General features: G+C 43.9%; 1 protein-coding gene across 1 annotated transcript in view; it reads right to left on the bottom strand.

Annotated features, from left to right (window-relative positions):
* Window positions 1–7,841: 7,841 nt before the first annotated feature.
* Window positions 7,842–12,402, bottom strand: part of Slc35d2 (solute carrier family 35 member D2) — a 32,937-nt gene continuing 28,376 nt past the window's right edge. The window contains exons 10-12 of the mRNA XM_075969373.1: window positions 9,884–9,962; window positions 8,912–8,994; window positions 7,842–8,343 (exon numbers count right to left, since the gene is read on the bottom strand). Of these exons, the coding sequence (XP_075825488.1) occupies window positions 8,241–8,343; window positions 8,912–8,994; window positions 9,884–9,962 (265 nt within the window). The 3' untranslated portion in view covers window positions 7,842–8,240. The remainder of the gene's footprint in view (window positions 8,344–8,911; window positions 8,995–9,883; window positions 9,963–12,402) is intronic.

The following is a 12,402-nucleotide window of genomic DNA, read 5'->3' as shown; positions in this document are numbered from 1 at the left end:
TCATCACCCAGTTCTGCCATCAGAGTGGCTGTAACTTCCTTCCTTCCCTTCCAGTTTTGTGGGATAGTATGAGAAGGTCTAGCTCTTCATTGGAGATCTGGTACAGTTCAGCAATTAATCTGCCAAGTACTTTGATTGTCTTTATTGGGAGACTATTGCTCCTCCAGTTTCAAGGCTCACTATCATTTTGGGGTTGCTTATATTCTTTTGAGTCACATGTGTCAAAAAAAATATCCATTTTTCCTAGGTTTTACAATTTATCAGGATATACATTTTTAATAATCCTCTAGATTTCAGTGGTATCTATTAATATTCTTATTTTATGTCTAATTTAAAAAAATTGAGGTCTTCTCTCTTTTGTTTAACTTGCCTAAGAGTTTTCCAATTTTATCTTTTCAAAGAATTGTTTCTCTGATATTCTGTATTGTTCTTTTAACCTCTGGAACAGCTGGGATTATAGGCATGCACACCAACATGGCTCCTGCTTTTCACTGTGCCTTATGGTATTAAATGGCCCCTCCATCTCTAGTCTCCAAGTGACTTTCCTATTTCTTTTTTATTTATCTTTTTTAAAAAATTTTTTTGATTCTTTGTGGATTTCATATCATGCATTTCGATTCTACTGTATCTCCCCACCCTCTGCCCTTACAACCTCTCGATCAAAATTAGACTTAGAAGAAAAATCAAAAACCAAACCAAACAAAAGATGAATCTTGTCATGGAAGCTGTAGTGAGACCCATCGAATCACACAGTTCACCCTTTAGCCCGTTCATTTTACTTGCAGGGGTTCATTGTCTTGGGTCATGGATCTGGCTGGAGGTCTCTGATTTTGCTACATCATCGATGATGGGTTCTCATTGGAGCTTCTCTTGGTATCCTGCTGTGGACCCGTGTCAGGGAGATCCTAATGTTTTGTATCTGTAGGCTTTTCCCCTCACATGCTCCATTGCTCCACATGCTTCATGGTTCATAGATTTAGAGGATGGTGGGGTGGACCAACTCATAGCCCTGGTTCTGGGCCCTGGTTGTAGCTGAGTTGGTCAGCCCACCAGCTTTTCCTCATCATCACTACCTGGGTGAGCTCTCCAGCCTTGGCTAGCTCACCCAATGCAGCCTGCAGAAAGAAGCAAGGCTAGTTTTCCTGCTCTCGGGCCCGTAGATCCGGGTCCCCCACACTCACATCATCAGGGCCAGCTCTCCTGCTCTCAGCCCCGTAGGGCCAGCCACCTGCATCCCAACTACAGGGTCAGCTTTAAGGTGCTGCCCAGGTGAGGCCTATGCCTATAGTGAGGGGTGGGGCCAACTCTGCTGCTGCAGTATCCAGTGAGGACAAATTAAAATCAGTCAAAGGGAGAAAGGCATAAAACAAACTCAGAGAAACATCAAATGAAATTGCCCATTGTCTCCCCAGTGTGGAGTCTGTCTCCGTGCTCAGTACCTTTGGTTTGATTGACAGTCCGTGGGCTGACCTCAGTCCCCAGCAGGCTTAGTTTGAAATAGTGAGCAAGAGTTACATGTCAGTAAGGCATCCTGATCAAGTAGGACCCTGCTCACCCTCCGTCCACCATTGTCTGGGCTCTAGTCTGCCCTGCAAGGTGGTCTAACTGTCAGAGGCTACCACTCCTGCCCAGCGCTCAGAACAACGTCTCAGAGAGCTTTCCCGCGTACGTTGGAAATCTTCCTGGAAAACAAGCTCCGGCCCTTTCCTTCCCCAACATGTGATTCCTGGGGGACTTCAATTCCTCAGAGACCATTGTTTTAATACCTGATGGCCAAAAGAAACGGCCCAAGCATCTCTGGGGACAGTGCGGTGTCTATGCCCACACAGAGGTCAGAAGACCACTTTTAGGAGTCAGTTTGCTCTTTCTGCTGTGGGTTCTGGGGATCAGAAAATGCCTCACAGAAGTGGCCACAGATCGAGGTTCATCCGCACAGGTGTCTAGCTGGTACCACCTCCTGCATCCAACACCCCACCTAACCTTAATTCAGAACCCTGATTGGCACTCTCATCTGCTACAGGCCTTCCTAGAGTGAAAATGGCTACGGGCCATCCTGATACAAATGCTGTTCTTAGGGTGCCCTCTGCTGGCCATATGTGGAAGACAAGGCAAAGTCTTAAAATCATTTCTGAACGAAATCCAAAAATAAAACTTCAAGATAAGGAAAACAGCGTCTAAAACAGAAAAGCTGTTTTCACTTATTTGCTGAGTGAGTGATTTCTGGTCTTTGGCTTCAGAAGGGATGCCAGAGGTTTCCCTAACAACAGTCTGGAAGCCCCTATGTCATAGTCTCGAAGCCTTAAAAAGTAAGCAGGGGCAGGGATGAGTGCAGTTCAGTCGGAAGAGCGCCTGGCTAACACTTGAAGTCTGGTTTTGATAGCACCACAGAAGCCAGGCTCGGTGTACATAACCGTAACCCCAGCACCACAGAAGCCAGGCTCAGTGTCCATAACTGTAATCCCAGCACCACAGAAGCTGGGCTTGGTGTCCATAACCATAATCCCAGGACCACAGAAGCCAGGCTCAGTGTCCATAACCGTAATTCCAGCACCACAGAAACCAGACTCAGTGTCTGTAACTGTAATCCCAGCACCACAGAAGCCAGGCTCAGTGTACATAACCGTAATCCCAGCTTGAGTGATGGAAGCAGAAGGATCATAAATTCAACCATCCTTGATTACAGGTGACCTTGTCTCAAAACAAAAAACAAACAAAACAAAGAAATAAAAGAAACAACATTATTAAGAAATGGAAAGCTAGGCCTGGTAGTGCACTCCTTTAATCTCAACAAGGGAGTCAAAGGCAGCCAGATCTCTGACTTTGAAACCGTCCAGGTCCACATAAAGAAACTGAAGAAAAGACAAAAAAAAAACTGTCTCTTAAATAAAGTAAAACACACACACGCAATCAAACAGGCAAAGGAAATGGTTCAAGCCTCGAAAATTGAGCTGGGCGGTGGTAGTGCACACCTTTAATCCCAGCACTCAGGAGGCAGAGGCAGGCAGATTTCTGTGAGTTCAAGGCTAGCCTGTTGTACAAGAGCTAGTTCCAGGACAGCTAGAACTGTTACACAGAGAAACCCTGTCTCGAAACCCCCCCTCCCCCCCCAAAAAAAACTTGAAAATTTAAACAGAAGCAATAAAGAAAACATAAACCAAATTCTGGAAATGAAAAATCTGGGCAAGTGAACAAGAAATACAGACGCAAGCATTGCCAATGGAATACAAGAGATGGAAGAGAGGATCGCAGACACTGAAGATATGATCGAGGAATAAATTCGTTAGTCAAAGAAACTGCTAAATCCAAAAAATTTCTAACACAAAACATCCAGGAAATCTGAGACACCATGAAAAGACCAAATATAAGAATAACAGAGATAGAAGAAGGAGAAGAATCCCAACTCAAAGGCACAGAAAATGTATTCACAAAATCATAGAAGAAAGCTTTCTCAACCTAAAGAAGGACATGCCCGTAAAGCTACAAGAAGCTTACAGAACACACATAAGAAGTGGTAAGAGGAAAGTTCATAGCACTAAGTGCCTGAATAAAGAATTTAGAGAAATCTCACACTAGTGACTTAACAGCACCCCTGAAAACTCTAGAACAAAAGGAAGAAAAAGCACCCCAGAGGAGAGGACAGCAGGAAATAAACTCAGGACTGAAATTGATAAAATAGAAAAAAGGAGAACAACACAGAGAATCAATGGAACAGAGTTGGTTCTTTGAGAAAGTCAACAGATAAACAAAACCCTTATCCAAACTAACTAAAAGACAGAGAGATCTGAGGCACTGAAGATATGATCAAGGAATAAATTCATTAGTCAAAAAAAACTGCTAAATCCAAAAAAAAATAATTCTAACACAAAACATCCAGGAAATGTCCAGAGAGAGAATACCCAAATAAACAAAATCAGAAACAAAAAGGGGTACATGACTGACATTTATTGTATCTTTGGGATGAAACCTACTTGATCATGGTGGGTGATCTTTTTGGTGTGTTCTTGGATTTGGTTTGCTAGTATTTTATTGAGTATTTTAGCATCAATGTTCATGAGGGAAATTGGTTTACAATTCTCTTTGTTGAGTCTTTGTATGGTTTGAGTATCAGGGTGACTCATAAAAATAATTTAGCAATGCTCCTTCTGTTTCTATTGTGAGGAACCATTTGAAGAATAAAGGTATTAGCTCTTCATCAAAATTCTGGTAGAATTCTGCCCTGAAACCATCTGGCCCTGGGCTTTTCTTTTTGGTTGGGAGCCCTTTAATGACTGGTTCTATTTCCTTAGGGTTTATAAGTCTATTCATGTTTATCTGATCTTGATTTAATTTTGGTATGTGGTACCTATTAAGAAAGTTGTCCATTTCTTTTAGATTTTCCAATTTTGTAAAGTAAAGATTTTTGAAGTATGACCTAATGATTCTGCTTTGTTGACACCCACGGGAGGCCTGCCCCTTCCTGAACAGAAACAGAAGAAATAGGACATTAAAGGTCCAAGCCAAAAATCCATCAGGATGGTTACTACTGAAAAACAAAGCCAAAATGTGTTTTGTGAAAGATGAGAAACTTCACAGTAACTGTGAAAAGAGTACAATGTATCAGATCCTAAAAAATTAAAACTAGAGCTGGGCCTAGTGACACACACCTTTAATCCCAGGACTCAGGAGGTTGAGGCGGGCAGATCTTTAAGTTTAAACCCAGGACTCAGGAGGTCGAGGCAGGCAGATCTCTGAGTTTGAGGCTAGCCTAGACTACAGTACGAATTCCGGAACAACCAGAGCTATACAGAGAAAACTTGTCTTGAAAACAAATTAACTAGAATTCCACTACTGTGTATAAATCCAAACATAATTGAAAGCGTGACCTTCTACTTTTTGAGGCAGGGTGTTGCTGTGCCCCCAGGCTGGCCTCAACCTCCAGAGTGCTGTGATTATGAATGTGCATCTGAGATCAGGGTTTTGAAGACATATTTGTACTTCTGTATTTAGAGTGTCACCAATCACCAAAATCCTAAAGATAGAAACACCCCAAGGGGATCAATGGCTGAGAGAATAGGCAAATGGGGTATTGTGACGGTCAACACCCTCAACTTGACAAGATCTAGAACTGTCTGGGACAAGCTTCTGAGCATACCTGTGGGGTCATCTAGATTAGGTTAATTAATTTGGGGAGACCCACTCTGAATGCGGGTGACAATTCCATGGGCTGGGGTGCCAGACTTTGTAAAAAGGAGAAAGCCAGCTGAGCACCTCCATCCACGACTTTCTGCCCCTTGACTATGGGTCCATGACCAACTCAACTCTTGTCATCAAGACTTGCCCATCGATTTCAGACCAAAAGATATGTTTGCCTTATTTAGGACACATAATGTATTTAAAGTATACAACCAGATGTGGTGTTGAAGATAAAACACATTATCACTTAATTTTGGTATGAAAAGCTACATATCAAGTAGCTACATGTTAGTCCCTTGTGTACATTTTTTAAGCTTTACTCAAGAAGCAACTAGGTAAATAGATAAAATCCCTAACTGTTTTAGGGACATTTGTAAAATGCAGAAGGTAATTTTTTTTAAAAAAAATAGTCTTTCCTATAGTGTGTTGTTTTAAAAATATGTTCCCCCCATTAGGAGAATGTAAATGAAGAAATTCCTTAACAGGCATTCAAAGGAATTGTCCTTTAAACATTACTGAAATCCCTTGTGAGGTGCCCTTAAAGTTCTAAAAATGTTTAGCTAATTATTGAATCTATTTAGACTATCAACAGCCACCTGCTCTCATTAGGAAATCCTTGTAGATCTGGTTCCTAACGTGGTCTTCACCTATGCAGCCGAACTGTGTTGCAATAATGCTTATTTGGGGAACGCAATGCACCTGGGCTCTTGCAAACACTTGAGAAAGCTGTGTTGCTGACGTCAGACAGAACTTGTGTTGTGATTCATTTCTGCAAGTCAGATAAGCTGGGACTGTGATGGTTTCTTCCCCATTGTTCCTGAGTAGGGAAAGAATCCAAAGGCTTCTATTGATAGCAAACTTTTAATTAAGAGTTTAATTAATTTTATTGTATGAAGCAATAAAATAACTTTTAATAGTCAAAAAAAAAAAAGACTTGCCCATCACAGTGGAGTGCACCCTACACCTGTCAGCCAAACAAACCCTTTCTCCATGAAATTGCCTCTGCCAGTGTGTTTGTCACTCCAACGGGACCAGACTACACAGTGAGATCCTGTCCTTGGGCTGACAAGAGGGCAGTGGGAGAAGGCACTTGATCCAAGTTCAATCCTTAGAACCCACAGGAAGGGGAATGGCTTTTAAAGCTAGCTCCACAAAGTTGTCTTCTGATGCCCACAGTCATGGCACATGTATATACACACCTACCACAACAACTGTATTTAGTAGTTGGAAGCATATTCCCTCAGTTGCTACTACCTCTGGCTCCGCTTCTACAAACTTAGTTGTTGCCAGTGGGGCTGGGGAGTTAATTCAGTAAAGTCACACACATTGTAACTTTCAAATTCCCTTGAACTGTAGTGACATATTATTTGGGTTTTAATATATGAAGCTTGCCTGAAGATCAGAGGGCAAAGCAGCCACACTAGTCAGCCCTACAGGCCAGGGAGTGGTGGCACACACCTTTAATCCCAGGACTCAGGAGACAGAGGCAGATGGATCTCTGTGAGTTCAAGGCTACCCTGGGCTACACGAGATTGAATCTGTCTGAAAGAGAAACAGAACTCACACAAAGGTGATCCCAGCACTTGGTATCACACACCTGTAATCCCAGCACCAGGAAGGTGGAGACAGGAGCAATATGGCTGGGCAGAGAGAGAAACATAAAGGGGAAGAGATAGGAACTCAGTGGAGTGTGTAATTTGAGTATTTGTGGAGACAGAATCTTGCCCTTTTGGTCTGAAGATTTGGCAGAGGTAAAAGGTCCCTCTCGTGGCTGGCTGCTTTGCTTTTTGCTTTTCTGATCTTCAGGTTGAACCCCAATAGCTGTCTCTGGGTTTTTATTATTTGTACTATATTGAATACACCTGGGGGAAGCACTGGGCAGAACGAGACAGATTAGCCACTTGCATCAGCCCCTTCTCTGTTGCTTTGATTAAAAAACAAACAAACAACAAGACTCAAACAACAGAAACATGACTAAGGCAACTAAAAGAAGAAAAAGTTTACTTGGGCCTTCAGTTCCAGACAGGTCATCACGGCAGGGAGCCATGGTAGCAGGCAGCAGACATGATGGCAGGAACGGCTGAGAGCTCATCACACTGCCAACAGGAAGCTCAGAGAGCAAACCTGAAATGGCCGGAGCCTTTGAAACCTCAAAGCCCACCCTAGTGACACACTTCCTCCAGTAAGGCCACCCAACTGGGGACCATACACTCAAATGTCCAAGAATAAAGGGATGTACTGAGGACTTTTTTGGTTTTTGCCAAGTTTTCCCAACATTTGTCCTAAAGTGGGTATTTCCTTGTTCCTTCAAGGTGGAGTAATGCGTACGTAGGGAGGGATAAATGTGTGTGGACATGTTGTGCACACACGTACATGTGTGTATGGAGACACGAAGGTGATGATGGGAGTCTTCCTCACCCGTTCTCCACCTCTCTCTCTCTCTCTCTCTCTCTCTCTCTCTCTCTCTCTCTCTCTCTCTCTCTCTCTCTCAGAGTCTCACGTCTGTACTGTGAGCACTCCCTATCACTGGGCCATCACCTTTGCCCCAGGAGTATTCCTAGGCATTGAACAACCAACTGTATTTTCTACCATAACGCAATCACACTGTGAGGCATAAATAGAAACGGCTTTTTATTTCACCTTGATGACTTGGAAGACAACATACCAGCATTGTGTAAATCAAAACTGGTTTATTTTTATGAAAATAAAGAGATGTTTCAACAACAACAATAAAAGTTCTCTCTGGCACTTGCTTTGGCTGGGACCTTTGAAATTAAGGCCAAGGTGCTGATAAGCAAAGTCACCCTTGAAACATCCCCCTCAGCACACAGTGTAGGGCCCCGTGGCTGGATTTGCTTCACTTGGTTGGGGAAGGTTCTGTGCTGTGTGTCTTGGGATCCTTTGGCTCCTTGTGCAGAGACACATGAGGTAGCTTTCTTTGTGTTTCGCAAACAATCCTGTTTGTGCTCTAACCAAGCAGGTGACTGTCCCCGCTATGGGATCTCCGGGTTGTCCACACCTGCTGGGGCTGACCTCTCCTGCCTAGGCCTGCAACTCTGCCTTCCAGTCTAGCTCTTCAGATCCAGAGGGATGCTTTCTTCATCCGTGGGTTGTTTAGGTTTTAACTGGCTGTTCAGTGTTAAAAAGGAGTATCTTAAACCACCTGCCATGCTGAAGAGAGGGGAGAAGGTGAAAATCCCACAGAGGCTGTCAATGTTTTTATAATTGCAATCAGCTTAATTTGCACACAACTATTAGGATCTCTGGGTTTTTCCCTCACAGGGCTATAGATTGAGAATTTATTCTCTACAAACATTTGGGACAGGAGAAGAAAGCAAGTGCTCAATTTTTATTAAATAAAGTATATATGCAATGATTCTGCATATGATACCCATGTCCAGAACCCAAAACTGTGTTAAGAAGCATCACAGTCCCGCCAGCATCCTCAGGCTACAGCACTTCAAAAGCCACCAGATAATGAGACCCACACGGCAGGAGGAAACCTCAGTCCTGAGGTTCTTTGTGACAAGTGTCCCCCAGAGAGCACATGAAAACGATGTCTACAAACACAAAGAGCCTGGAGCAGGGGTGTGGCTTGTTGGCAGAGCACTTGACTGGCACGCACGTGGCCCTGGTTCCATCCCCAGCGTGACAAACAGAACCTTTCTCTTTGCTTTTTCACCTATTTATATACCTGGTAATCATGTTAAGTCCATCACTTTACTGTGAGTTCACTTACCAAATATTTAACCCTATAAAGTTTAGGAGAGAGAAAATGTAGTCTCCACCAACCAACATCCCAATGTAGGCAACCGATACATTCTGCAAAGAAAGGGGGCTCATCACTGAATGGAACTTCAGCAGAAATGCAGACGTGCAAAGCCTGAAGCCAGACTCGTGGGTTACTTTGCACAGAGGCTTGCATGGAAGTCCTAATGACATACAGCTTTAGGAATAGATGAAGTCAACTAAAATGTAGTAACCGAAAACTGCACTGTTCATCCCTTCCGCACTCCAGGCAAAAGCTGGGAGAGTGGCGTTGCAGTCAGCATGCCAGCTCCCGTCTTCATTCCATCACTGCACCGGATATCTTATCCCCATCACCCCCAACCTGGACAGGGCAGTCAGCTAAACTAAGCAGAACTCAGTGAAAGTTACTTGAGGAAGCCACTGGATGGAGTAGGTAAGATTTGCCCACTCACTCTCGGAGCCTGTGTGAACAGGAAAGAGTGGACTGGAATTCAGACCACGTTCTATTCAAGAGCGTGTGTTTTCAAACGCACACAAGCATATACAGACACGTTTGCAACAATCTACCAGTCCAAGTTCATTGCTTTATCACAGAGCAAAGGTATCACTGAAAACTTCCTTCGGGAGAGCTTGTCTTCTCAGAGGGCAGGTTCTCCCAGCCAACCAAATTCTAGACAACAAAGTGATCACGGGTATTTGGATTATTTTTCTTTCCAGTTGTTACTTGTTTTTCCTCAAAGTATGCCCTCACCTGATTCCAATTTTAAAGCAATAGTCTCTTACCTTTTTGAGTTAGCAACCTCACTCACATGCCAGATCAGCAGAGGGGTCACACAGACCCCCTGAGGGAGTCACAAGCCTCCACATTTGCTACGTCTCTGTCCACAGCACAAACGGCTTTCCACACACAGCTTCCATCTGTTCCCCACCCAAGTGTCCAGTGCAAGGCTTCATTACTTACCTTGATAGCTCCAACCACTGCTGTGGTCAGAGCTGAGTTGTAATAGCTACAAAGAACTGTGGCGTACATCAGCAGAAACCTGAGGGCAGGAGAAAAACAGCATGAGCGCCGACCTTTTCCGGCTGTCGTGACGGTTCTAGAACCTGCATTTAGATATCCATCATTAGGGTTTTTTTTTTTTCACAATAGGCTCAGGTGTGCATAAGCCAAACCTGATTAGGTGTCCTACATTTCTCATTCCGTGTGTCCACAAGAGAGGGGAAGAAAAGGGGTTTTTATCAACATGTATCAATTCCACGTTTCATTATGAGATCTTCATATGGTATACAGCGTATTTTGATCATATTCCACTCCCACTACCCCCTTCTCAGTTATTTCTATTGTCAAGAGGCTTTTGTTTATGTTAAGGGAAGTATTTTGTCTTTGTTTTTGCTGATCCACTGAATTTTTATGTTTTTTTTATTTTATTTTTATTTATTTATTTATTTATGAGACAGAGCAGGTCTCACTATGTAGCCCCAGCTGGCGTGGAACTTACTGGGTAGACAAGGCTGGCCTTAAATTCAGAGAGATCCTGCCTCTGTTTTCCAAGTACTTGGATTAAGGGCATGCAACACCATGCCTGTAAAAATGTCATTTTGATAGAAGTGTTATTAGTTTTGTCAGGCCACTCTAGAAAACACCTTGGCCCGCCTGCTGACTCAGTAGATGGAGACCCGAGATGCCATTACCCATCTGCCAGGAGTCTGGGCAGCCAGGACATTCACTCACCACTTCACTGAGCTAGAGGTGGAGATCTCTGGCTAACAAACTGCAGTTGCTGGTAAAGAACTCCAGTCCTTCCTAACAGTTAGAGAGGCTGCACTTCTCAATATGCCCACTAGGCGGGGACCTCTGGCTAACAAACTGGAGTTGCTGGTAATGAACCCTAGTCCTTCCTGAGTTAGAGAGGCTGCACTTCTCAATATGCCCACTAGATGTCCTCAGAAAAGGAGAATTCTGTTTCTTTTTTGTTTTTCAAGCCAGGGTTTCTCTGTGCTGCTCTAACTGTCCTGGAACTCACTCGCTAGGTAGACCAGGCTGGCCCTGGCCTTGAACTCACAGAGGTCCCACTTGCCTCTGCCTCCCGAGCTAGGATTGAAGGTGTGTGCTACCAGCACCCAGTTTTGGTTTTTCATTTGTTTGTTTGCTTGCTTTAGAAATTATTTTTAAATGGGACTCAGCTTGTAAAGGGTTTGCTAGGCAAGAATGAGGGCTTGTGTTGAGATCTTGAGCACAAAAAGTCAGGAATAATGGTTCACGCATGTAATCCCAGGACCAGGAGATGGAAAGAGGGTCTTTGGGCTTGCTGGTCACCCAGTATAGCCAAATCAGGGAACTCTAGGTTCAGTGGGAGACCCTTTGTCAACAAGCAAGGTGGAGAGAGATGGAGGAGATACCTGATGTCAACCACTGGCTTCAGACTCACGTACACACATGTGCATGTCTACACACACACACACACACACACTATAAATTATTTTTAAAGAAACACTTCTAGGGCATTGGAAAAGACCAAGCCCTTGATCTAAAAGAGCCTTCATTAATTCCTACATGGTGATTTACTTAGAGTTATTATTGCTGTGATAAAACACCATGACCAAAGATACTTGGGAAGCAAGGGTTTATTCAGCTCACACTTCCACAGCTCTGTTCATCACTGAAAGAAGTCAGGACAGGAACACAAACAGGACAGGAACTCGGAGGCAGGAGCTGATGCAGACGCCATGGAGGAGTGTTGCTTACTGGCTTGCTCAACCTGCTTTCTTATCGAACCCAGGACCACCAGCCCAGAGATGGCACCACCCACAATGATGGGTCCTCCCCCGTCAATCACTAGTTAAGAAAATGCCCTACAGCCAGACCTCACGGAAGCATTTTCTCAGTTGAGGTCCCTCCACTCAGATAACTGTAGCTTGTGTTGGGTCAGATAAAACTATCCAGCACACATAGCAGATCACATCACTCGCTTTCTGCTTGTATTTCTTCATCGACTTATTTCTGAGTTCCATACAACACAAACCGACACATACACGAGTGTAGTGCACATGTTTAGACCAGAAAAGCCAATTTACACACCTGCAGGTGGATGTAACGGATCAATCCTGTCAATATGACTAAACTTAGGATCAGCACAGAACGGTGCTACCGGACATTTCTGCGAGGGAATTTCCAGAAAGGTTTAACTTTAGCGGAAGGGAAGACCCACCCTGGATGTGAGCAGCACAATCCCTTAGGCTTCAGTCCCAGACTGCATATAAAGGAGCAGGGCCGTCACCATTATTCATCTCTTTCTGCTTTACTACAGACGCCGGGTGACAGCCGCCTTGCTCTCCTGCCACCAACAGCGGGTCACAGCAGGGAGAAGAGTGTCTCCTCATCTTTGATTCCACGCTCAATACCCACAGTCACAAGTAGGTCATAGAAACCAGAATCTCTCCTCCTCCTCCTCTCCTGAGAGGAGGCTTATACTTCCATCT

Source organism: Microtus pennsylvanicus, chromosome 4, assembly GCF_037038515.1.
Source record: "Microtus pennsylvanicus isolate mMicPen1 chromosome 4, mMicPen1.hap1, whole genome shotgun sequence".
In the NCBI taxonomy this organism is placed as follows: domain Eukaryota; kingdom Metazoa; phylum Chordata; class Mammalia; order Rodentia; family Cricetidae; genus Microtus; species Microtus pennsylvanicus.
This window is presented reverse-complemented; position numbering and strand designations above follow the sequence as displayed.